At 39.5% G+C, this 26,279-nt stretch overlaps 1 protein-coding gene across 1 annotated transcript; it reads right to left on the bottom strand.

The window, feature by feature from the left end:
• Nucleotides 1-7,190: 7,190 nt before the first annotated feature.
• LOC145094926 (protein RGF1 INDUCIBLE TRANSCRIPTION FACTOR 1-like) lies at nucleotides 7,191-9,197 on the bottom strand. The gene is made up of 5 exons (XM_079032902.1): nucleotides 8,948-9,197; nucleotides 8,684-8,869; nucleotides 8,531-8,605; nucleotides 8,301-8,441; nucleotides 7,191-7,771 (listed from the first exon to the last, which is right to left on the bottom strand). The coding sequence occupies exons 1-5, from the start codon at nucleotides 8,948-8,950 to the stop codon at nucleotides 7,433-7,435; spliced, it is 744 nt and encodes a 247-aa protein (XP_078889028.1). The 5' UTR covers nucleotides 8,951-9,197; the 3' UTR covers nucleotides 7,191-7,432.
• Nucleotides 9,198-26,279: the final 17,082 nt, after the last annotated feature.

The raw sequence follows: 26,279 nt of genomic DNA, 5'->3' as shown, positions 1-26,279 counted from the left end.
AGATATGTTCATTTTATTAGTGTTGTTTCATCTTTCTTTTTGATGGTAAAAACTTTGATTTTATTAGGATTAGGTGCGTTCGGTTTAGACTCAGATTTAGACACCGAAACCTTCTGTTTCCCTTTTTGTTCAGCTGAAGATTGAGATTTTCGAGAAGGAACAGAATGGAATTCAGAAAGAGGTGGAGAATAATTGGAAGAATTAGAAGAAGTAGATGAGTGAGATTGAGAGGGCTTAGATTGAGATGACTTCTTGGCTGGAGACTCTAGGTGACCCTTTTGCTTTTGATCATTTGTGGGACTGACCTTAGAGTTTTGATCTCTTTTGATTTCAGAACCGAACCTTTGCTTTCGGTTGGTTTCCTTCTTTGAACCGAACCTTTGCTTTCGGTTGGAATCATTTTCTGAACCGAACCTCTGCTTTCGGTTGGATTCGTTCTCTGAACCGAACCTTTGCTTTCGGTTGTTGTGGCTCTCGTGCATTTCAACCGGATTTTTCTCATACTTCAAGTTCTTGTCTTGATGAGAGAAATAAGCATTCTAGGATTGCCAGAACTGTTTTCTTTCAGAGAGATTCTTCATGTATCTCTGATTCCTTTGACGTTTCTGATTTCTCATCTGCTTCGGTTGATGATGGATATTAGCTTTCGGTTTCGGTTTTTCTATGGCTGGTTCACTCTGAACTGAGGAAGTTTCACTTGAAGTTGTGACTTCTTTTGCTGGAATTCCCTTTTCTTGAGGAATGTCTTTCGTACCGCTTGTGCTTGGCACATCGAAGTTATCAGTTTTATTCAAGGGTTCTGGTACGTATCTCCCTTTGCTTTTCCATGAGGTCCTTTCAGACAAACCTACTGTTTCATCAGCATTATCGATTGGAGCTGACCAGAAGAACTCATCGCAGCCATCAGCATTGTCTTCGTTTACAATAGCTGTGAGTTCAGCAGTCTGATGTTCGGTTACGCCTGTGACCTTGTATACCTGATTTGGAGTGGTTCTAACTTTTTGATATACTACGGCCTTCTCTGCAAGAATCGGGGACTTTTGTTGGGACAAACGAGCGAACTCTACTGAATTTTCTGAAATTAGATTCTTGTGGTTTTCGGGTTCGCTTTTTACAAATTCTGAGCAGTCAACCGTGTCCTCTACAGAAATTTCACTCATATTGTCATCCTCATTAAGCTCAGATGCATTTTCAACATCAATTTTGTTTTCTGAGCTCAAGTTGGAGTTTAAAGAGTCAAATTTTTGTATGGTTTCGGTTCTCAGTTTAAGTCTATCATTTTCATCCAAAAGGTTTTTAAGCATGTCCTTATGGTCCTTGGATTTAATGAAAGATTCTATTTTGTCCAGTCCATACATATAGGTCGGATTGACGTCATCAGATGATATCACACTCTCACAATTGTAAGCTTCAGCATCAATTTCATCCTCCTTAAACTCAAGGAAGGGCAAAATCATGTGATGAATCTTTTGTCCTATTTCACAATCCAAGTGAAGCTGAGTAATATTAGTGTAAAGACGTTTAGCAATCAGACAGAAAACATTTCGCTGTTTCAAAAGCTTTAAATTGTCTCTTTGCAAATAAATGTTTTCATCTTTTATTTTGACTAATTCTGACTCCTTCAATTCGATCCACATGCGCCGTTCCTCACTCTTCGAAGGCACCCTGCTTAATTGATCAGTTAGGTTAGAATTGGTGACTCGAGTTTGAGTTAAACTACTATCTAGATGAGAAATTCTTGAATTAACGCTTTTTAGTTCTTTTTCATATGAGCATTGTGGGACTTTAAATGAAACAAACACCGATTGTACCTTCTTGATGAGTTCATCGAGCTCGTTGAACTGCACGCTGAGCGGTTTGGCTGTAAAGCACATATCCTGCTGCTCTTTCGGTTCATTGCTTCCACCATCAGTGTTGTATCCCCTCATCTGAGATACGTCAGACACCATCAAGCATCTTCCTCCACTGTTTTCCTCTTTTGCCACACAAGCCTTTCCATGAGATGGCTTCCTCACTTCATCGTCTTCAGAATCGGTTGACCAAACCTCCACGCCACCGAACTCGTCATCAACAACCGAACCCTGCACAATTAGAGCATTCATAGAAGGGTTAGCAGTAGATTTCTTCTTCCTTATCTCCTCAATATTTTTCTGCAACAAAGCTTCTTCATCCTTTTCCTCATCCTTTTCAGCCATCTTTTTGAGGACACAATCTTTTGCATAGTGGTTCTTTCCCCCACAATAGTAGCAGCTTACTCCAGAATCACCTTCTGCCTTCGGTTCCTTCTTAGACTCTTCAACCTTCGGTTCGTCTTTAACCTTTTCTGAGCTATAACTCCCCTGCCAGTTTCGGTTTTTGTTGTTGGGGAATCTCTTCTTGATGAACCTCTTGGGGTTAGATACCATCATAGCATAATCTTCAGACGTGAGATCATAATCCTCCAAGTTGAGGTCTTCGTCTTCCATCACAGCTTTACTTTTGGACAGGAGAGCTAGCGAACCTAGGCTTGAAACAACATTCTTCTCCTGCAACACAATCTTCTCCTGAGATTTGAGAATGCCCACCAGTTTCGCCAAGGAATATGATTTAAATTGCTCGTGGGCTTTAACTGTGGACACGACTGCCCTCCACTCTGATCTTAGACCATTTAAGAACGTAACCTTCTGCTCAATAAGTTTCCTTTCGATGTCATGTTTGATCATCTTGCTGAGAAGATTATTGAAGCGATCGAACGTTTGGGTCACAGTTTCTTCGGCTCCTTGCCTGAATTCTCCAAACTCAGACAAGAGTAGGGTTTGGATAGAGTGTTCAAGATCCTCGTCTGTAGAGTACAATTCACGTAACCTGTCCCAAATCTCCTTTGCCGTCGTGCATGAACTCACCAGTCTAAAAGTGTCGGACTGAAGAGCGAATCTGATCAATCTTAACGCCTTGATATTGCACTGAAATTTATCCTTTTCATCTTGTGCAATATCTTTAACATCTTTCAGAAGATCATTATACTCCTTTTGAGTTTTAATAATCCTTGAAGTTGCAGAATGAGAAAACGGTCCATTAATGATTGTTTCCCAGATGAGGTATCCATTATCCTCAGATCCTATAACATAATCTTCAAAGTGATGCGCCCATACTTCATAATCATGGGTGTATAGGGTGGGAATTTTCGTGGTAGATCCAATGCTGTTCGAAATATTGATGGGATTCGATTGCGACTCGTCCATAATGATCGAATAACCTGTTTAAAGATCAGACTTGTAATAAATCAGATTAGGGCAAAACAATAAATATCAAGATACGTCAATAATGAGATGACGGCTCAATAAATATCAGTAATTGCGGAAAACCCTAATTGAAACCTTTTTCACAGAAAAGAAGTGTATCGATTACACAGCCTCCTGCTCTGATACCAATTGATGAGATTAAAACTTAATCTTGAAGATCGATTAGATCTCAAACAGGTAAAATAAAGATTAAACAGCAATAACACGAAAACAGTAAACAACTCAAGAATGAATCAAACGTGTCGAATGATTATAAAACAATCCTCAGAAGAGCTCGATGAAGAACTACAACTGTAGAGGATCAAAAGGTTTACAAGAACGATGAAGAAAATCAAAGCTATCGTAATTCTCTATCTTGTATTCTTGATCGTTAACCTAATATGCATGCAAGCATATTATTATATAGTAAACCTAACAGGCTCACGGCTGGACAGGCCCAAACCGGAGTACAAAACTGGACTATAAACCGAGCCCAATGACGCAATACAAAATAATTCTGCAACCCAACACTGTCTAACTGGGTGTGTGTGTGTGTGTTTACAGGTCCTTAAAAGGGAAGACATTGAATATTGAATAGTTGCATCCAGGTTTGCTTCTTCACTCCTATGCCTTCTCCTCAATATATCGTTGTCACACTTATATGATTCTGCATGCATCATGTATTAGTCCTTCAAATGATTATATTTTGATTTGATCTGTCAGCTATTAATTGATGTTAGTATGGTTTTTTTCTGCAAGCTAACAAGAATGGTTCTACTGCAGGCTTCTCATGCTTAAGTTGAGAATTTTTTTGAAGCAAGACATAGCAAGATTCTTGTGCTAGGATTTTGGAGGTCGTGTTCATTCATATCAGATTACTTTTTCTCATTGATGGTAAGATTTTGATTATTTATTTGTGATTGTTGAGTAATTTTCCTTCTTTTTTGTTTATTGCCTTGATATTTTTCGTATATTTGTAGGTAGATGCCAACGAGTTCCAAAGACTATTTTAATTTTGGACTTAAAACTTTAAAAAACAAATTATTTCATCATTATATTTTTTTCTCATGGAAATTGCGAAAACACTAGCACGCTAAACCTCGACTTAACAACTTCCAACAGTAACAATCATGTTTTAGATTCCTACAGTGATTGCTTAAAGCTGTATGGAGATGGCTTTCTATTATTATTATTATATATTTTTTCCAGTTATCCAACTTTTGATGGTTAGAGTGCCAAACTTTTTAGTTTTACATGAAAGAGTTGTAGTTTTTTTTCTTTCTATTTTGGATTCTTTGGAAACCATATTTTGTAATTGTAATATTTTTAGGGGATGCTCAAAACGTGTTTTTGATTATATGTCTAAAAGAATGTGGTTCATGGTCGACCATTGAGTTTTTTTTTTTTTTTTTACCTGCAATTTTGAGAAATTTGTTATTATGTGGAATTGTGGATTAAAAGGTAAATAGCGCACTTTGGCTCTCAAAATGTGAAATCTCACAAACTTATCACTAGAACAAGCATTTGGTGACTAATTTAAATAAGTACTTACACAACTATAGTAGTTTGAATAATATTGGATTCTCAATCTTTGTTGTATTCAACAATGCTAGAGAGTCTTTGGAGTTAAAACTCTCATATTTATGGTACAATAGCTGTTATGCAGGGTAATAATAAGTGATAAAGTTGGATAACAACTCATAAGATGTTTAGACTTTAGACCTTAATGGCGATTGTTAGATCTTGAAGCTATCAAACCTCTATTTGATATTTACCTGTATATATTAGTTTAACGGTTTTTAACCAATACTTTTATGTCTAATTATAAATGAAATATAGTGGTAATTCTGCTATAAGTGCACAATATGTGGCTACTAAAGTTTGAAATTTTGGTGTTGCGGAGAATATTTAGAATGCATGTGAAATTATATGTTTGCTAAAGATCATGTGTAAAAGATGTTAAAGGTTGATCCTACAGAAAGGTTAACTATAGTTTGAAGCTCAAAGTAAGTGTTTGGTTCTTACAAAAGTAGAGATTATAAAATGATGTTGTTAAGAATTTGGATCTGCTCCTGAACTGCATGTTTTATGTGTTTCGCTTTAACTATTTGACAACTTGGTGTTGTTTGAATCTCATGTTATTGTAATCTTTGTTTATGCTTTGAACTCATTGTGTTGGTCCAACTTGCTACTGGTCTTTGGTTCTTTTTTTAATTTGTTGCCGTTCCAAAAATAATAATTACTCTTAAAAAGTTGGTTATTATAGCATCTTACTTTCTATTCTTCCTATTCCTTTGTTGTAAATAGTGACAAACTTTAATTAATTATTTATATTATTATTTTTTTCACTTGCGGTAGATGAGATTAATGCCTAAAAGATATTTTTGCATGTTATATCAATTTCCTTGTTTTTCTTTGATTCTTGCATTCTAATTATCGATTAAATCATCTTTTTATTCCTTTTTTTTCCGGTGTGATTTGCAATAAAGAGCACCAAACATTCTTTTTTTTTGTTACTTCCTCTAAATAGGTAAAGTTTTTATATATTTGTTTTTTTTTTTTTGCTATTTGTTGTAAATATACACAAACTTTTTATATATTTGTTTATTTGTTTTCTTTTATCATGTAATAAATGAAATAAATACAAAAAATTGTTTTATTTGGATTTTTTTAGTATTTTTTTGTGTCTTGCACTAAATAAAATAAATTCCAAAAAGTTTATTTTTTTTATTTGAAGTATTAAAGCATCTTACTTGCATTGACTATAATATTTCTTTGTACTTTATTTTGTTGAATATTTGTTATTATAGGTAAATACATCAAAGTATGTCGGTATTTTAGTTGGTTTACACTTATTTCAAATAAAACAATATTATTTCTATAATTGATTGTCTTTGTTTTTTCTTGAGTTTAATTAATTTTTTATTTCATTGTACAACATGGTCGTATTAATTTGAAATAACTATATGTTGTAACTCTTTATAATTTATTAATTGTTTTTATTAGGAAAATATGAAATATGATGCCCGGCTATATTTAAGTAGATCTTTTGAAAAACAATGGTATAACAGGAAAATATACAGTATGATGTCTAGCTTAAATGCAACAAATAGAATGTTGTAATAGAAACTAATGAAAGTAGGATGCTATAATACACAAATAAATCAAAGTGCATTGCTATATATGTCATTTAATATATATATATATATATATATATATATATATATATATATATATATATATATATATATATATATATATATATATATATAAACTTAATTCTGATAACAAATTTTGACTAGGTGTATAATAATGGTTCATGCGGAGTTGTCTATGAGGATTTCTGTTTTCTCCACCAATCCATGATTCACAGCCGACAGGCCCACCATCATTGGTCATCAGAGTTTTATTTCATTTCACTTTGTGAACCGTGTTTTCCACGATTGGTATAATTTATACATTATTTTACTTTGTGAACTATGGTTTTCACGGGTTATAACCTAATTTTATTTTGTGAACCATGGTTTCCACGGGTTATAACCTAGTTTGATAAATAACAAAATCTGATTACAAGTCAACCTTTTCATATAAAAATCAGCTTTAGTTCATTTTGGTTATAATTAAACAGAAACCACTCGAAATTAACTTGGTTTTTTCTCCTGAGTCAAAATCCAACCAATTCAACCGTGGTTTAAAAATACTGGATATGACATAAAGTCTAAAATACCTAATTTTGTCCAACCAAAAAAAATCGGTATCTTCCTATACTTTAAGTCGTACCAACTCTTCATGTTTCTTACATCATTACTCGTTAAGATCATTACAAATAGTAAGATAACTATAATCATTTATATCTTTAATTAATTCCAACAAATATGACAAAAACCAAAATAAAAAACAAACTTGCTAAAAAGGGCATAAAAATAGAAGTTAGTGAACATAGCTCAACTTTAGATGGTATCAATGAACAAACTAAATGTTTAAACCCACGTTAGTACAATAATCTAAATAGCGACAAGGGTGTAAGAGTAATAAACAAAACTTGGAGGTGCTAATGTTATTACCCATCATTCTAAAGGACCTGTTTGTAAAATACGAATTTTCAAATTTAACTCGTGCGCCTCCACCATCCTTTGACACCCTCCCCACTCGTACCCGACCGTACGGAATCATCAATTAAACGGCGACCGACATGGCATACCTTTCCGGCGGTTCGTGGTGACCTCCACCGCTGGCGGAGTAACCGGCTTACGCGCCGCCGCCGGAATTGCCGACTTTGAACTTCTTTTTTTCCTCACGACCTCCGTGGTGGCGGTGCAAGCAATTGTCAGGCTATCAACTCCGCCGTAGCTGACGCTTGAACCTGACGACGTCCTCAGAGAAACAAAAGGTTCAAGAAACGAGTCGGGTGTCATGAAACAGTCGTCGGAACCCAGCTCCGGCAGCGTAAGAACTTTACAGTCGTATAGATACTCCGACATCATTCCTTCACTTCTCAGAATCTGATTGATCTGCGTGAAAAATAACATAAACCCAGATGAAAAGCCTAGATTCTCTCAAAAGGGTTCCCTTCAAAATTCGAAATTGTGCATTGAATCTTTGAACATGTAATGATTATTTCTTATTTCGTCAAAAAAAACCTAATTTGAAAATAATGCAAGAAAATTCAAACGCGGCTGCGAGGAAACGAAAAGCCAAAATGGGAAAAGAAATTCAAGATTTGTGAAAAATAATTAGTAAAATAAAACTTGAAATGGAAAGGAAATAGAATGAAAATTTGCACATTGCTCTAAGACTTTGACCTCTGAAAATTGTGCCACCCATAAGATAACACAATTTACCAAGCAAAAGATCTCATCGAATCTTGATAATCAATACAAAGAAAAGAAAAGAACTTTTGGTTTATATTAGGTAAAACAATTGATCTTTTATAAATCTTTGTGAAAATAAAGTCGTTCTTGGTTAATTATATGAAAATATACCAACATCAAAAACCCTAATTAAAATAATATGAATATTTACATATAAAGAGATATATACCTTGCAAGAAATCGAGCAGAAAAGATGTGGTTCTTGCAAGCCTCTATCACAACTAACGCAATTGTTGCTTGTTCCTCTACAAGATCTTGTTTGTGGCCTTGGATTCAAGAACACAACTTTAGCACTATTTGTTATGTACGCCTGTAAAAGAAGTAAGATCCATTAAACAATTTCAATTCATATAATTCACAAAAAAAAAAAATGGGATTTTTAGTAAGATTTAAACTCACTTGAACATAAGAACAATCCATTAACTTCTCAGCATCTCCGACTCTTATAACATCATGATACACATATCTCCGTATCTGTAAAAATAATTTGAATTGAACCCTTTTTTTTTGTGAGAATTTGATTTTTAGAACCGATGAATTATGAATTCCAACCTGTAAAAGACGATGAGAGGTGTGAAGATCGAGACAGTGATGACAAATAGCTTCGCAGCAATCGAGACAAAATATATTTTTCTCGTTCTTTTTTGCGTCTTCGTGAATCATGCAAGGAATGAAGTACGTTTCTGAGAGTAAAGATTCAAGCCACAGAGGTAATTTTGTAGAAGACGATGATTCCACCTGCAAAATTCGATGATTCATGAGCAAAATTGGATTATAAAGAAATGAATGAAATAGGAAAATCATGGAGAAACCCACCATTTTTCTTTTTAAAATTTAGTTGGGTTTTGATTGAGATGTTGAAAGGGTTGTAGAGCTAGGCCGCCATCGCCGCCGGGAAGCTGTAACGGTGACGGCGGCGGACGTTTACCGAGACACACAGGGCGGCGCTGCAGCAGAAAGAACGGAGACCAGTGAATTATAAGAAAGGGTGGTGGGTGCGTAGGGGTGAGCTGTGTGTGTGTAGTGGTGTGAAATTTGCAGGGTAGTGGTGTTACTATTTTGTACGGAGGATTGATAGAATTTGTATTATATGCAATTTAATGAAAATTTCGAATAAATATATTCGGAATATGACAAAAATTAAATGGTTCACATATCAAATTTAATACCATCCACGTTTTGTATTATCATTCCTAACAAAAGTAGTAAAATCAAATTTAAATCATTAAAAAAAAATTATAAATATCTTTGTAAACATTAAATATTTAGTCTTAGGTTTAATGAATAGTTGTCCACGTCGTAAATGGCATGAAAATTACATAGCAAATTTTAATTTGTTAGGTTCAAATGTGTAACGGTTATCTCGAAGATCAAGATCGATTACACGCATAACTTGTCAAACGCAATGACAAATGTTGAACAATAAAGAAGACTATCATAAATATTTTTGGGTCTAATATGTATAAAATTAAAGTATAAGGACTATTTTTGCCAAAAAATAAGGGGGGGGGGGGGGGGGGGGGGGGGGGTTCATTCATTAGTCTATATAAGATCTGCCCCTGAATATGAAATGATTTAGTGAATAAGTGAATCATACCAGAATCATGAACACGAAGAACACAATAATATAAATAATCTCGTTTTAAGCTCTCATTAGTCTAGAAATGATTACAAAGTGAGTCATGCAATATTTCTCTCATTAGACTAATTTCTCACAAGTTCTTATATAAAATGACTGTCACTCACTTCCTTATTAAGAAAAGAAAATTCATTACACACAAACAAAAGGATAAGCACACATGACATCCAAGAATGACTTTGCCCCTAACATTCTCTCTCTCAAAGTTAGGATTTGATGTTTCGGCTTCAATATTGTAACATCCCGAAATTTAAGACAAAAAATTTCATTTTTAATTTGTAACACTCTAACTTTTCAAATAAATTTTACATTTTTAAAACCACATAAAACATAATCTCACATTTCTCAAAACGCAAATGTATAAGTTGTTCAAGACATAAGACAACAAAATGTTTGACAATATCCCAGAATCCTCAAAATATAATCTCAAGCTGGTGTGTACAATCATGTCGGCGCCTTACCGCGATTCTGAGATGTACCTGAAACACATTTTACACAAACATTGTAAGCACGAAGCTTAGTGAGTTTTCCAAAATACCACGCATTAATAATTAGCATCTCATGGTTATATCTCAATAAGGACCCTCCGGTCATGTGTCCTAGTGAAGACCCTCCGGTCTCACGGCTCGGGTGGACCCTCCAATCCAGTGTCTCGGTGAGAACCCTCCGGTCTCACGACTCGGTTTGGACCCTCCAGTCCATTGTCTCAGTGAGGACCCTCCAGTCTCACGACTCGGTTTGGACTCTCTCGTCCTAACTCAATAAAATCACAGAATAATATACAACATAAATCACAAAGACAAAATGCATAATATCACATAACTCAGTATAAGCACATAAGACCTTCCGGTCGATAACTCAGATAAGACCCTTGTCACACAGTATTACCACTCAGGTAAGTATAGTCAATAACTCAAATAAGACCTTGGTCACACAGTATTACCACTCAGGTAAGTATAGTGAGAAGACTCACCTCGCAAAGTAAAGCAATATATCCCACACTCGAACTGCTGGTCTAGACTCCGCCCCTCGATGGCCTCCAAAATCCATAGGTTGGCCAAAACCCAAAAGTCAAGGGAAGTCAACAGTCAAAGCTGACCCAACTCGTCGAGTGTAACTCATGCACTCGCCGAGTTCCCCAATACTCAGTAAATCACGAACTTGTGAGAGATTAGTAGTGTCTAGATCTAAGGTACCAGCTTCATAAAGCTTGAGGCTTCGTGAAGACCCAATACTAAGCTCAAGAAGGGGTTTAGGACATGAAGACGGGTCAAAGCTTCATAAAGCTTGAGGCTTTAGGCCTAAAACACCCAATACTAAGCTTAAGAAGGTGTTTAGGACATGAAGACGGGTCAAAGCTTCATAAAGCTTGAGGCTTTAGGCCTAAAAGGCCTAGTAGTTGTTGGGTTTTGAGCATTCTAACACTCCTAAGTGTACATGCAACCCTAAATACCTTGGATCTATGTTTTCTCTATTATACATGCAAATATGAATATTCCAAGGTATTATACAATCTTTTGATACTTGAATAATAAACTAGATAGAAATACATACCTTGTTGATGTAGCTTAACTCCATGAAGCTTGAGAGCCTAGTGCCCCAAGTGTGACACCTCAAATGGTTCACACAACATCATCAACATTTGGAATAACCATGAAAAGAAGACACTTTATGCTCAAATTGGCTAGCCCTCATATAAGTATCACTAGTGCCAATTTCTTGAGCTAAAGGGGTCTTTATATAGTGTGGCTATTAGGGTTACACCATGTAACTCATGACTTTACCCATTCCTTATGCTCCATGGGTTTTAACCTCCATGGAGTATCCATGGGTCACCACATGGGTTAAACCCAACATAAGGAATCTTGGATCATAAGCCCACCTATATAAGAATTAACGATTTTCACAATCAATCCCCATATATTTAATTAGTCTCTTTTGATCACTAAATTAAGTCCAAATTAATTCTTGATCAATACTAATTAAATAACATGATTTCATATTAATATATTAGAACTTATAATATATTAATATGTCACAAATGTCCTCTTCTCACAAACGGTCTATCCAAATGTTCCGAGGCCACGCAACCCAAATGGACCATGCCGAGTCGGGTCAAGTACATACCAATTATAGTTATGGACTTAGACACTAATCCAACAGTCTCCCACTTGGATAAGTCTAAAACTATTATTGAGTATGACTTCAAAACCTAACTGGCAATCGTAGCTCTCAAAAGCCGTTGTCGAACTCTGACCTTGTCGATGAACTCTGACCTTTGTCAATGACTTGTCCACTAGATAAGGGATAATATATTCCTCCATTCTAGATATCATATGGACTGAGACATGGATTAAAATCATTCTCTCTATCCATTTGTTGTTTCCCGATTTCCGATTTATGACGACTGACTAATTGAACAAATCAACTCAGTCCTGGCTTGGCAAAGCACTCACATGTATCATCATTAAATCATCGAGGGGCCCACATATATCGTTTTTATCCCGAAGGTAAAAGGAATGGATAAACTTCGACTCATATGGCTTGTTCTACTACTTTCTGAATCATACACAAAGGCACGTTTTATAACATTGAGTTACCGAATGCGTTTTCGTGCAATCAATGTACAACCAACTAATAGTAACAACTCATATCTCTAGGTTTGAAGAATATAAGATATTATCGTCTCATGATCACTCGTGATAAAATCCCTGAAGTGATTCCAATGAGCGCGGGTTGAATCCAATACTCAGAACTTATGAGCACTCATGAGTGTTGGAGCACAACTTTGTCCACCAACTTGGACCTCTACAAGCCAACCCATGACAGTTTTGATTCATATCTACTTCCAACATATGACCGACTGTGGATGGTTTGAATAACTTAGTCATTCCAGAAGAATAACCTAGTTTATTCTGGAAGTCAAAACATGCAAAATGAAACATAAGAATAATTGAATCTAATATGGTATCAAAACCTATGAGCATAAATAAAACACCTTTTATTTATCACCATATGATTACACATTATTCATTGCATACTGTTTCAGCTATCAGCTTTATTCTTGAATTAAAACAATACTTGTCCCATGCTCCGAGCATGTACACTATGTTTTTCTAAACAATAGCTTTGCCATACACCAAGTATGCACTCTATGTTTGTCTATGATCCTTACTTTGTGAAATAAACCAATTGACCAAACTTTCAATGATTCTTATTTCACACTCCCGAATTCTTATGGCAAATGCAGGAATTCCAAATTCATGCCATTTTACCGAAATCTGTTAGATTCTAAACTTATATGCAATGATTCTCTTGTAATGATTATGCACAAAGTCACAAAGACTTGACAACAATCATTGCAGAGCATTACAAAGGAGATCAACTCCTTGGAAACATCCTTCTTGCATTAAGTTTCCTAATCTTACACAGATTTATTGAACAACTTCCACCAATGGGATCATTTCCACATTCCCCTTTTGACTATCACTTCTGAACAAGAGTTGCCTCTTTTCAGAATATGTCAATATGATCCTTCCAACAATTAACACTATACTTCCAACTATCCCTGAGCAACCAATCTTTGGTAAACCTTAGATTGTCCTCGACAATTGCTTAATCGTTTTAGTCATATCCAGTTCTAGACCTTTTCCCTTCTTAATGCCACAGGCATTTGGAAAATTTTAGAAAGGATGAATATAGCACATGTAATCGATCCTATATCCGAAGCATATGGGACACGATTCATGATGTCTCACATAAAGACTAAACCAGTCTTTTGCTATAATATTTCCATTTCTATTTGTCAAGTTCTCATAATTCAGATTATGAAAAGGGATACCGTAATCATAATCGAATTTTAGAACACCAATAATGAACCCATATATAGAATTTCCTTATGTTGAGCCATTCTAACATGAAATTCATATATAAATATATCCTTGACTAAATTTGATTAAAATTTCAATCTAAGCTTAAAATCTCACTCTAAGCTTTTTAGAATTGACATGAAGTATAATTTCCTCTCCCTTAATTATAACAAAACAACTTTTTCAACCCATGCAGCCTCATGAATTGAAACTTTTGTTTTCTATATCTAACATTGCTAACTTGCAATACTTATCATAATTATCATGCTCCCACTAACATGATGATTATTAGCATAACACTTATGCTCCCACTAGCTTTGACATGTATCGAGAAAACAGATGGACTTCTAGAAGTCAATACTTTATTGACTTTCTTACCAAAGTTTAGATTTCTGATACTAGATTGCTTTGATAAGACTTTATCAATATCATACACCTTATTTTAGATAACTCACAGGTGTGTCTAAACAATTTCAGAACTATGAAAAGGGATGTCGTAATCATAGTCTCAATTGTTTAGACTTTTGCCATTTCTCATAAGTCCATGTTAGTGTGTCGGATAACCATGCACGCTCCACTAACGACTTTGACAATGCAAAGATTTCAATTTCTATCTTACTTAAAATCTACTTGGTGGAAGTGTTTCCTCGCTATCATTTTCATGAATCAGAGAGAAACCTTATGACCCTTAGATTTTATGGTGTATGTGTTCTTATCCACGTGAATTTGTCAAAACCATAATCACAAGACTAGGTTAGTGACAAATCCCATGTCATATGGATTGAACTTGTGCAATCTTTGTTGGATTAATGTCTAAGTCCATAACTATAATTGTAAGACTTGACCCGACCCGGCATGGTCCATTTGGGTTGCATGGCATCATGCATTTGGATAGACTATAATGAGAGAAATAACACTTAAGGTTGGTTAATACATTATAAGTTCTAATATATTAATAAGATTATTTAATTAGTATTGATCAAGAATTAATCTAGGATTAATTAAGTGATCAAAAGAAGACTAATTAAATATATGGGTTGATTGTATAAATCATCCATACTTATATAGTGGGCTAATGCTCCATGGATTATCTAGTTGGGCTAAAACCCATATGATGCTTCATGGATGCTCCATGGTGTTTTTGTATCCATGGATCATGGAAATGAAAGGCTATGTCAATTAGGGTTTACATGGTGTAACCCTAACTATATATGCATCTTATTCTTGACCAAAATCGGCACTAGTATGATTTTAGAGAAGGGCTAGCCGATTTCAAGTGTTCTACATTTTTCTCAAGGTTATTCCAAAAGCAATTGATGTTGTGTGAACCATTTGAGGTGTCACACTTGGGGCACTAGGCACTCAAGCTTCATGAAGACTTTTTACATCAAAGAGGTATGTATTCTATCTTGTTATATTCATTGTTTTGTATGCTAGATAAGGATAATACCTTGGAAAGTTCATATTTGCATGTATAATAGAGAAAACATAGATCCAAGGTATTTAGGATTGCATGTACACTTAGGAGTGTTAGAATGCTCAAAACCCATCAGTGGTATCAGAGCCTAGGCTTGTTTTCTTGTTATACTTGCACAATTGGCTGAAAAATCGAGTTTTTATGCTGTCTGCCCAACAGACTCGCCGAGTCCAAGGCAAAATGCATCCAACTCGCCGATTTTGTTCGTGCACTCGACGAGTTGGACCCCATACAACATATATTCGATTGTTTTAGCTGGAGTTGGACTAAGAGCATTACCCTAAGATGTTTTTAGACTTATAAACTTGTTTTTGATGTGGTAATGTTCATGCTAATCCAATTTCAAAGATAATTGTCAATAGATTCATGTTTTGTATTAGTTTAAGGTTTAGACTAATTACATGGAAAATTTTGATTTGAATTATCTTGTTCTTATGAGTTGCTTAGATTAATAGGAATTTATGTGAAATTGTTGTTTTCAATCCATTTTAATCTAAGAGTTGATTCTAAAATGTGTTTTTGTAACTTGTCCTCAAGTTATATGAAAAGTCACATTTAAGTTTCATAAAACTCATAAAACTTGGCAATGGTTACAAAAAATGAAGAGTCTTGTCCTCAAGTTATGGAAGTTCAAGAGTCACTTCATTAAGTAATAAAACGTGTAACCTTAATTAATTCCATAAGTTATAAAATAAAGATAAGTTAATTCTTTTATTAGTTTAAAGTCTTCCATAACTTGTCCTCAAGTTATGGAACTTAAAGAGTTTTTGGATTAAAACTACTTTAAACACATAAGTTATGAAATTAATTAGTTTTGAATAGTTTCAAAACTTGCCCTTAAGTTTTGGAATTTGAAAAGTTTTCACTTATAATTACTTTAATTCCAAGTTAGCCCTTAGAATTTTAAAAGTTAAAATTCAACCCTTATACTTTATAATATTATAAGTTAATAATATTTATATATATGTATAAGAGTAAAGTCAGTCTTACCGTTAGTAGGCCTCATTCACGAAGCCGGTCTATAAGGGGGGGGGGGGGGTATAAGGTTACTACCTATAAAATGGCAGTTTAATGGGTGTCCACTCTCACCCACCACTTCCTTGACCGATGGAGGGTCGTTAGCCGAACTGGTAGGACAAGGACTAGAATTCTCCCTTCATTAAAAGTATTAATGATAAATACTAAGTAACTAAACCTTTTATTAATACCCAATCTTAGTTACTTAGGAAAATGTTAATAAGGTGCTAATCCATGAAATTACACTTTGCACTTTGTTTAAGTCGGTTAGTGGAGCGTGTGTGGTTAACCGGCACACTAACTCGTATTTAACAAGGTAGGAAAAGGGTAACTTAATGTTTATCATAGTATCAATGGAGCGTGAATGGTTAACCGACACATCGATTGAGGGGTAAACACTTAAGGGTACTAAGTAATTTGCATGGTTACTTCACACCTTGTTTTGTGATCCTCGACATCCCAGTCACAAAGCCTGAAGGGCACACTCGAGATTGAAACATGCCATTGAACAGTTCAATGAATCTCAAGGATCTAGGAGTTTCAAAACCAATTAAAACCTAATAATACATTTCGTTTATCTTGGTGGAAATTGGTGAATCGTCATTCACCTACCTTCAAATATTTTATCGCTTGGATTACAACATCCCTCTTCTAAGTTATAAAATAGTTTGTTGGGTCCTAGCCTTAATATTTCATATTGGGTGTCATATTAAGGACTTTAGATCAACTATCTTGAATATCTCCCAAAAGATGTCTGGTTTAGACATTTATGATCTTCCTAAATCTCTTGAAACAAGCTTTCCTAAATGAAGACGATGTCCCATGGAAATCATACTTCTTTCACCTCCTCCAATTGTAACAACCGAAAAATATCACCAATTTTAAATTTTTCAAAAACAACCCGATTCCATTTAATCATTACAAAAAGGTTTTCAATACAAAACATTTAGCGTATTCCCAGAATCACATTACTACAAAATCATGAGGAGCGGTACGATCACGCCTTCGCCTTGCCACGGTCTCCTGAAGAACCTGAAAAACATAAAACCACAACTGTAAGCCCGAAAGCTTAGTGAGATATCCCCAAAATACCAACCACATATACCATACACGCATAACATGCCATAACATATCCGATCACAGAACAACCATGCACTTTGGGTCTACTGTGTGACTGGTCCGCCGCACCGGCCTACAGTCCACCTGGTCCACCCTCTGAATCTAGCCATAAACCTCGAGTCTACAGTGTGATTGGTCCGCCCACACCGGGCCTTCAATCCACCTGGTCCACTCTCCGAATCTAACCACATACATCGAGTCTGAAGTGTGATTGGTCCGCCCGCACCGGGCCTTCAATCCACCTGGTCCACTCTCTGAGTCTACAGTATGACTGGTCCGCCCGCACCGGGCCTTCTGTCGGCCTGGTCCACTCTCCGAGCCTCGGCACGTCTGGTCCGCCCTCTTGGGGCCTACAGCCTATCCGGACCGCTCGTTGGGCCTTCGGGACAACCGGTCCGCCCTAGGTATCTTGGCCTACAACACAAAGCAGGACCCGCCTCAACCCAACTCCACTCCAAACAACCATGTGCACATATACATACAATCATATAGCAATTCACAGTCAACAGGCAGATGAAACAGGTCACATAACATATCATCATCCTAACCAGGATACCGACCTAACAGGTCACTAGCATAGCATCACCCTATCTCTCAGGATACCGATCTCAATCAGGTCTCTAACATATACCATCCTAGCTATCAGGATGCAAACATATCAAAGCAACAACGTAACAACAACTACCCGGATCTCAATCCGATAAGGGCCGGCCTTGGTGCCGTAGACCCTGTTGATATAGTGAGGATAACTCACCTCGATACTGCCGACTGAACAGATAACCCAAGCTGCTCCGACCACTGACACGAACTCCTCCACTGGACAATAACAAAGCACTGAACTCAAAACAATAACCAACAATTACCAAAATGCCCTTGGAAACCACTGGTCAACCCTTGGTTAAAGACAAGGTCAAAGTCAACCCCTGACTGACTCTACTCGCCGAGTCAACCCGATGACTCGCCGAGTCCCCAAGCTCAGAACTTCCCTCAATCTGCGACCTAACTCGCCGAGTCCAACAAATCTGAGTCCACTCGCACACAACTCACCGAGTCATCCCTTGACTCACCGATTCTCGACTCGACCAGAAAATATTGGGACTCTTCGACAAGACTCGCCGAGTCTAAGGCTATCTTCAACCTACTCGCCGAGTTGTTCATACAACTCGCCGAGTTCCAGGCCATCTTCATCCAACTCGCCGAGTTGTTCTTCCAACTCGTCGAGTTCCAGCTCATCTTCAAGCAACTCGTCGAGTCCACCCATGTGACTCGCCGAGTACCACCGGTCTGAATCCATACAGAAGCACTCCAGGCCATGCAATTGATTCAAAACATAGATCTAGCCACCTACAACCCATCCATCACGTAAAGTGGCAAACTTTACGTGAATCCAAAGAGATCTAGTCCTTTAACACTTTAGGGCTAGGGTTTGGGACATGATAGCTTCACTACACACACAAACACAGGGACTTTCAGGCATTCCAACCCTTCTCCATTCCAGATCTGAGGTAGCAACCTCAGATCTAACGTCTAAACTCCAAAACACCAAAAGATAAGCTCCCCACAAACCCCATAATGATGAATCCATAAGAATAACAGCCCAAGGACGAAATATTACCTCAAAAGAACGCCCCAACTGCAATGGAACTCGAATCCAAGTAAAGTCCCTTGCTCCAAGCCTCCTACCCTTCAAGATTTCCTCAACAATTGCTTCTCCAAGCTTCCCAATGCAATATGATCACTCACACACGAAGGCTAAGGGTTTCTGGACTTGAGGATGAGTAAAGAGGCTGGGGGAATGAGTGTTATGTTCTTTATATAGGGCTCAACCCCGAGAATTAGGGTTTTCTCCACTCATTGCCTACTCGCCGAGTCCATCTTACTGACTCGCCGAGTCGGCTACTTAACACGCGACCAAGTCACAACTCTACTCGCCGAGTCCACCCATGGACTCGCCGAGTCGCTCTTTCCCAATTTACTCTTTTAGCCCTTCAACTCTACTCTTGATATTTCGGGATGTTACAATTCTCCCCCACTTACATTAGGCTTCGTCCTCGAAGCCTGCGGCAACTCAATTCCAAAATACTCCCACGAAGCGCCACCTGGCCCTAACCGGACCAGGTTCCTCAAGGCATAACCATCGAAACTCGAACTCATTTCCTCTTTCCTTGCGGTGTCCTGACCACTGTCTCAAACCAGCCACCGGCTGTACCCTCTGATAATCACACTCAACAATCGAGAATTACCCAAGATGCATCACTGCACCAAATCACAACCATCACTCGACCCATATGAGCTAGAAAACCATGAACCATCGGATCCCCGATCCGAATCCCACTCTATCCATTCCATGCTGACGGAAAGACCCATTCTTCAATCTCAGAGCAACTCCCACGAGTTCTCCTCCTGCAATCACATACACATGCTGAAATAGCTCTAGCACCCTCAGGTTGGGAAAACTCGATACACTGATGATATCCTCAAACATCCCCCAGGATGAACCACTAATACATACCTAATTCCCTGATCAGAATCACACTGAGAGCCCAAGACTCTCTCCCTGCATCCCTTCCGAGCCTCTTGGCTCTACACCTGCGGAATTCCCTCCGCGACCTCAGCAGACATCCCCAACCGGATGTGTTTCTATTCCACTGCCGCAAACACGCTGCTCAATAACCATACTCGAATTACTCTAATCATAACTCTGCTCTGCCGCTTTCACTTCCGTGAACTTGCACTCCCTCTCGGAGTTACACACCTCTCTCTTTTCCTTTACCAAGGAAACCACTTGGCCACACTGCCACTCCGACAAGTGCCACGGTGCTTGCCCAACGCTACACCACCCTTTTACAGCGTATCCGCTATCCATCCAACACACATACTCTGACTCTCATCGCAGGGACTCTCAAGCCCATTCACTATCTCAACTAATCAAGATCACTGCCTGGGGCCAGACCTTCTAACGCAATCACACTGCAACATACACAATCCATATCCTCGAACCGATCCAACAATACCTGCAGAGTCTTCAGCATGACTGGACCGCCTCACCAGGCCTTCAACCAATCTGGACCACTCTCAGAACCTTCAGCCAATCTGGACCGCTCTCAGTGCCTTCAGTTAGGCTAGACCGTTCTCCGAGCCTTCGGCCTGACCGGTACGCCTATCGACCTTCAGTCTATCCGGACCGCTCAACTAGCATTCATCATTCCGAGCTATCTCTCCCGGAAATCCTCCCATGCATACTGTTCTAGCCCTTTAAGGGTTCCGAACTCCGTCTCAATCGCACATGCTCGATCCCAGCCGGCTCCCAGGCCCTCCACAATCGAATGCCCTAGGTCTGTATTCCGCCCCGCATGCCCGACACTTGCTCCTACCAGCCTACACTCTGGACTGATGGAACAATGCTGAATCCCAACAGCTAAGCACCCTCAAATACTCATCGATCTTCCGGAGAATTTTCCAATTCTCCCCCACTTGTAGCACTGATTAACAACCACCGGTTGCCATCACCGACCTCCCAGAACAACTTTGCACAAAACCAACACTTACACGCGGACTGATTTACACAGGCATAAACAACCTTGACAAGATCCCACATCAACACTGATAACCCGCTCGAAAGAAACTCAACCTGCATTTAACCACTCCTCAAAAAGCAGATGCTACCCGGCCCTCAACCCAATGCTAGGTTTCCACTAATAACCCTCATGAATGATAACCAACGAAATTCCCAATACAATAACCTATAACCAACCGAAAACTCTCAAAACGAAGAATACCGCATCGAAAAGCACACAAAGATACCAGCACATAAATAAAACACCACAATAATCACAAGATAACAGGATATCAAGAAAGAAACATACCCGCAGCTGCATCTGGCACTGCTCTGACCTCCTCTGCCGCAAGCTGATAAGCACGACTCTGAGCCCTTGGGGGCTCCGCTCCACCCTGACCTCCACCCGTAATCCTCAAAGTGGCCGCTGCTGGAGCCTGCACCGGTCCCGCAGCAAGCTGTGGACAGTTGACCCTCAAATGTCCAACCTGATGACAATGATAACAAATCCTCAAATCTCGAACTGGCGCTGACTGCCGACAATCCCTCACATAGTGCCCCTCCTTTCCGCACTTGCGGCATGCACCACCGGACCTACAAACTCCGGTGTGACCCCTACCACACTTCCCACAAGTGTGGCTGCTCAGATCCCCCACTCTAACATCAACGGTCTTGGACCGTTTCGGCGCCGGCTGCGACTGCGACTGCACCGGAGCCTGCCTCAGCTCACGCAACTGCAACTCAATCTCTAACTCACGCCGCCTAGTGGCCTCCTACAACTCCAACAAGGTCTCGCACCTCTGGGTAGACACAAACTGTCTGATATCCCTCTTGAGCATGCTCAGATATCGAGACATCTGGGCCTGCTCCGAAGCAAACTCTGGGCAAAACATTGCCCTCTCAGTGAACATCCTGGTGATCTCAGTCACCGACTCCGAATCCTGCTTCAGCTCAAGGAACTCCTGAGCCAATCTCTCCCTCTCAACTTGTGGAACATAACGAGTGCTGAACATCTCCCTGAACTGATCCCATGAAACCGCAGCCCTCTGCGCATCCGAATATGACCCCGTGGTCAATCTCCACCAATCCTTCGCCCCGAGCCTCAATAGGTTCAGAGCACACCTCACCCTCTGATCAGCAGGGCATGAACACATGAAGAAACACCCCTCCACATCCGATAACCACCTCATAGCAACAATCGGGTCCTAAACTCCATCAAAGGTGGGAGGCTTCGTATTGTCAAAGTCCCAATACTGAAAGCCCCGACCAGCTCCTCCCCCTGCCGCTGCTACAGTTGCTATAGCCGCCACGACAGCCGTCTCTGTTAAGAGCCGCATAACGCTCATCAAAATACTCAACCATGGTGGTCTTGATCGACCCAAACAGCTCCAGCCCGGAACAACTCAACAATCTCATCACGCAGGATCTCACGAATCCTCTCATCCAACTCACACGTGCTCATCTGACCGATAACCTCGGGCGGTACTGACCCGCCCGGAACTCCCTCTCCTGCTCCCGATCCTGATCCGGATCCACTCTCATCATGCCTCGGAATCTCCATACTGAAAAACACCACACAAAATCTCAGACTCTTCCCATTAACCTGGGATCCAACTCTCTCAACCCAACCCTAGAGATCATGGTTTCCCTGATACGCGTATGGGTCCTGTGCTTTCAGTAGTACGGGCCCATACTACCTTCCACACCTACCCATATTTGTATGAAGTAATACCACAACACCCTAGTGAAAACATGCATAATAACTCTCAACCCTCACCACTAGAGGAACCCTGAAAATCTCTCACAAGGAAACCCTAGGCTACAGGCATCACAAATAAGGCAACATTATCATGAAATCCTGAAGATCCCTAGCCTAACACTAGCATGCTGTTCTATCAAAGCTCAAAAACAAATAACATGCATGGTATTTTGGGGTTACTTACTGGCTCCGGCTGATCGTACAGCCGCGTCCTCCTTTACTCATTTTGAAAACCATTTTAAACTCTCTTTTGAAAACTCTCCTCGATTTAAGACTGGAGTCACACGAGTGTTTCTCCAATTCACTCAAACCAAGGCTCTGATACCAACTTGTAACAACCGAAAAATACCACCAATTTTAAATTTTTCAAAAACAACCCGATTCCATTTAATCATTACAAAAAGGTTTTCAATACAAAACATTTAGCGTATTCCCAGAATCACATTACTACAAAATCATGAGGAGCGGTACGATCACGCCTTCGCCTTGCCACGGTCTCCTGAAGAACCTGAAAAACATAAAACCACAACTGTAAGCCCGAAAGCTTAGTGAGATATCCCCAAAATACCAACCACATATACCATACACGCATAACATGCCATAACATATCCGATCACAGAACAACCATGCACTTTGGGTCTACTGTGTGACTGGTCCGCCGCACCGGCCTACAGTCCACCTGGTCCACCCTCTAAGTCTAGCCATAAACCTCAAGTCTACTGTGTGATTGGTCCGCCCGCACCGGGCCTTCAATCCACCTGGTCCACTCTCCAAATCTAACCACATACATCGAGTCTGAAGTGTGATTGGTCCGCCCGCACCGGGCCTTCAATCCACCTGGTCCACTCTCTGAGTCTACAGTATGACTGGTCCACCTGCACCAGGCCTTCTGTCGGCCTGGTCCACTCTCCGAGCCTCGGCACGTCTGGTCCGCCCTCTTGGGGCCTACAGCCTATCCGGACCGCTCGTTGGGCCTTCGGGACAACCGGTCCGCCCTGGGTATCTTTGCCTACAGCACAAAGCAGGACCTGCCTCAACCCAACTCTAGTCCAAACAACCATGTGCACATATACATACAATCATATAGCAATTCACAGTCAACTGGCAGATCAAACAGGTCACATAACATATCATCATCCTAACCAGGATACCGACCTAACAGGTCACTAGCATAGCATCACCCTATCTCTCAGGATACCGATCTCAATCAGGTCTCTAACATATACCATCTTAGCTATCAGGATGCAAACATATCAAAGCAACAACGTAACAACAACTACCCGGATCTCAATCCGATAAGGGCCGGCCTTGGTGCCGTAGACCCTGTTGATATAGTGAGGATAACTCACCTCGATACTGCCGACTGAACAGATAACCCAAGCTGCTCCGACCACTGACACGAACTCCTTCACTGAACAATAACAAAGTACTGAACTCAAAACAATAACCAACAATTACCAAAATGCCCTTGGAAACCACTGGTCAACCCTTGGTCAAAGACAAGGTCAAAGTCAACCCCTGACTGACTCTACTTTCCGAGTCAACCCGATGACTCGCCGAGTCCCCAAGCTCAGAACTTCCCTCAATCCGCGACCTAACTCGCCGAGTCACCCCGAGACTCGCCGAGTCCAACAACTCTGAGTCCACTCGCACACAACTCACCGAGTCATCCCTTGACTCACCGATTCTTGACTCGACCAGAAAATATTAGGACTCTTCGACAAGACTCGCCGAGTCTAAGGCTATCTTCAACCTACTCGCCGAGTTGTTCATACAACTCGCCGAGTTCCAGGCCATCTTCATCCAACTCGCCGAGTTTTTCTTCCAACTCGTCGAGTTCCAGCTCATCTTCAAGCAACTCATCGAGTCCACCCATGTGACTCGCCGAGTACCACCGGTCTGAATCCATACAGAAGCACTCCAGGCCATGCAATTGATCCAAAACATAGATCTAGCCTCCTACAACCCATCCATCACGTAAAGTGGCAAACTTTACGTGAATCCAAAGAGATCTAGGCCTTTAACACTTTAGGGCTAGGGTTTGGGACATGATAGCTTCACTACACACACAAACACAGGGACTTTCAGGCATTCCAACCCTTCTCCATTCCAGATCTGAGGTAGCAACCTCAAATCTAACATCTAAACTCCAAAACACCAAAAGATAAGCTCCCCACAAACCCCATAATGATGAATCCATAAGAATAACAGCACAAGGACGAAATATTACCTCAAAATAACTCCCCAACTGCAATGGAACTCGAATCCAAGCAAAGCCCCTTGCTCCAAGCCTCCTACCCTTCAAGATTTCCTCAACAATTGCTTCTCCAAGCTTCCCAATGCAATATGATCACTCACACACGAAGGCTAAGGGTTTCTGGACTTGAGGATGAGTAAAGAGGCTGCGGGAATGAATGTTATGTTCTTTATATAGGGCTCAACCCTGAGAATTAGGGTTTACTCCACTCAGCGCCTACTCGCCGAGTCCATCTTACTGAGTCGCCGAGTCGGCTACTTAACACGCAACCAAGTCGCGATTCTACTCGCCGAGTCCACCCATGGACTCGCCGAGTCGCTCTTTCCCAATTTACTCTTTTAGCCCTTCAACTCTACTCTTGATATTTCGGGATGTTACACCAATTATTCTCCCTAACCCACAAGTTCAAGGTCACCTAAGCTCTATTGGCAAGGGAAGGTCTAGGCGTGATCACATCTTAGAGATGTAGTCACATATTGACAAGCCGGGAGAGTTGGGTGTTAAAGTCTTGAGAAAGATGGTGGTTCAATCACTTTCTAAGTCACATAGTGAGTTCTTTTGGAACACCTATGAAACAGACTATGACAAGACCCTTAATGATCTTATCTATTTGCTAAGATCAACTTCCTAAAAACTTTATGGACATTGATAATGATGACACTGGAAATCCAGAAAAAGCATTCTCTTCCCAATGGAAAGGGATCGGCCATAGTCAACTCGGTTGACCAACTTGTCACACCCCAAAACCGAGAACGGCGGAAACGCTCTGGGGCGGAGGACATCATGTACGGTATCACAACAATGAAAAGTAGTAAACAAGCAACAACATCATCCATTGCATTAATAATATAATTTTAATACAAGTGTGTTCTGTCAATATATAATAGACACTAAAGAATAAATCAAAATGAAAGATGCGTCTTGAACGAGCACCATCTTCTCTGAACCTTGCATCGCTACCTGTCTATGGTTGACCTGAGGACACAAGTTACTTTGAAAGAGAGTATCAACTTTAAAGCTGGTGAGATCATAAGTATTTTAGTTTCTTAATTTGTAAGTAAGTATTTGTATGTATATGAACTGTAAGTATTGAAAATGTATATGAATTGTAAGTATGAAAATGTTTTGAATGATCCTAGGAAGCCTTATGTTTCCTACTAATCGTATCCTTCTACCAAGGCATCTAGTGTCTGTGTGTGTCTCTTGTAAGAGTGTGTATTTTCCCAAATATGACTATCATTAATCAAAAATATAGTTTCTACATTGCCGTGCGTCGTGTGAAAATTCACGAAGTGAATGTAATGGGAAAATGAAATAGTACTATAGTGTAGTGTCGAACTACAACCGTACTAATTACCTTAAGTCTAGGGTAATTTTGTGAGTACTGTAGTATTTGTAATAAGTGACTACTTCTGTACTCCTATTGCCTTATTTGAGGGATAAGGCATAATGTGA

The sequence above is a fragment of the Lactuca serriola genome, chromosome 3, assembly GCF_051521515.1.
Source record: "Lactuca serriola cultivar US96UC23 chromosome 3, Lser_US96UC23_V15, whole genome shotgun sequence".
NCBI classification, from domain to species: Eukaryota; Viridiplantae; Streptophyta; class Magnoliopsida; order Asterales; family Asteraceae; genus Lactuca; species Lactuca serriola.
Note: the sequence above shows the minus strand (reverse complement) of the source record. Positions and strands in the feature narration are given on the sequence as shown.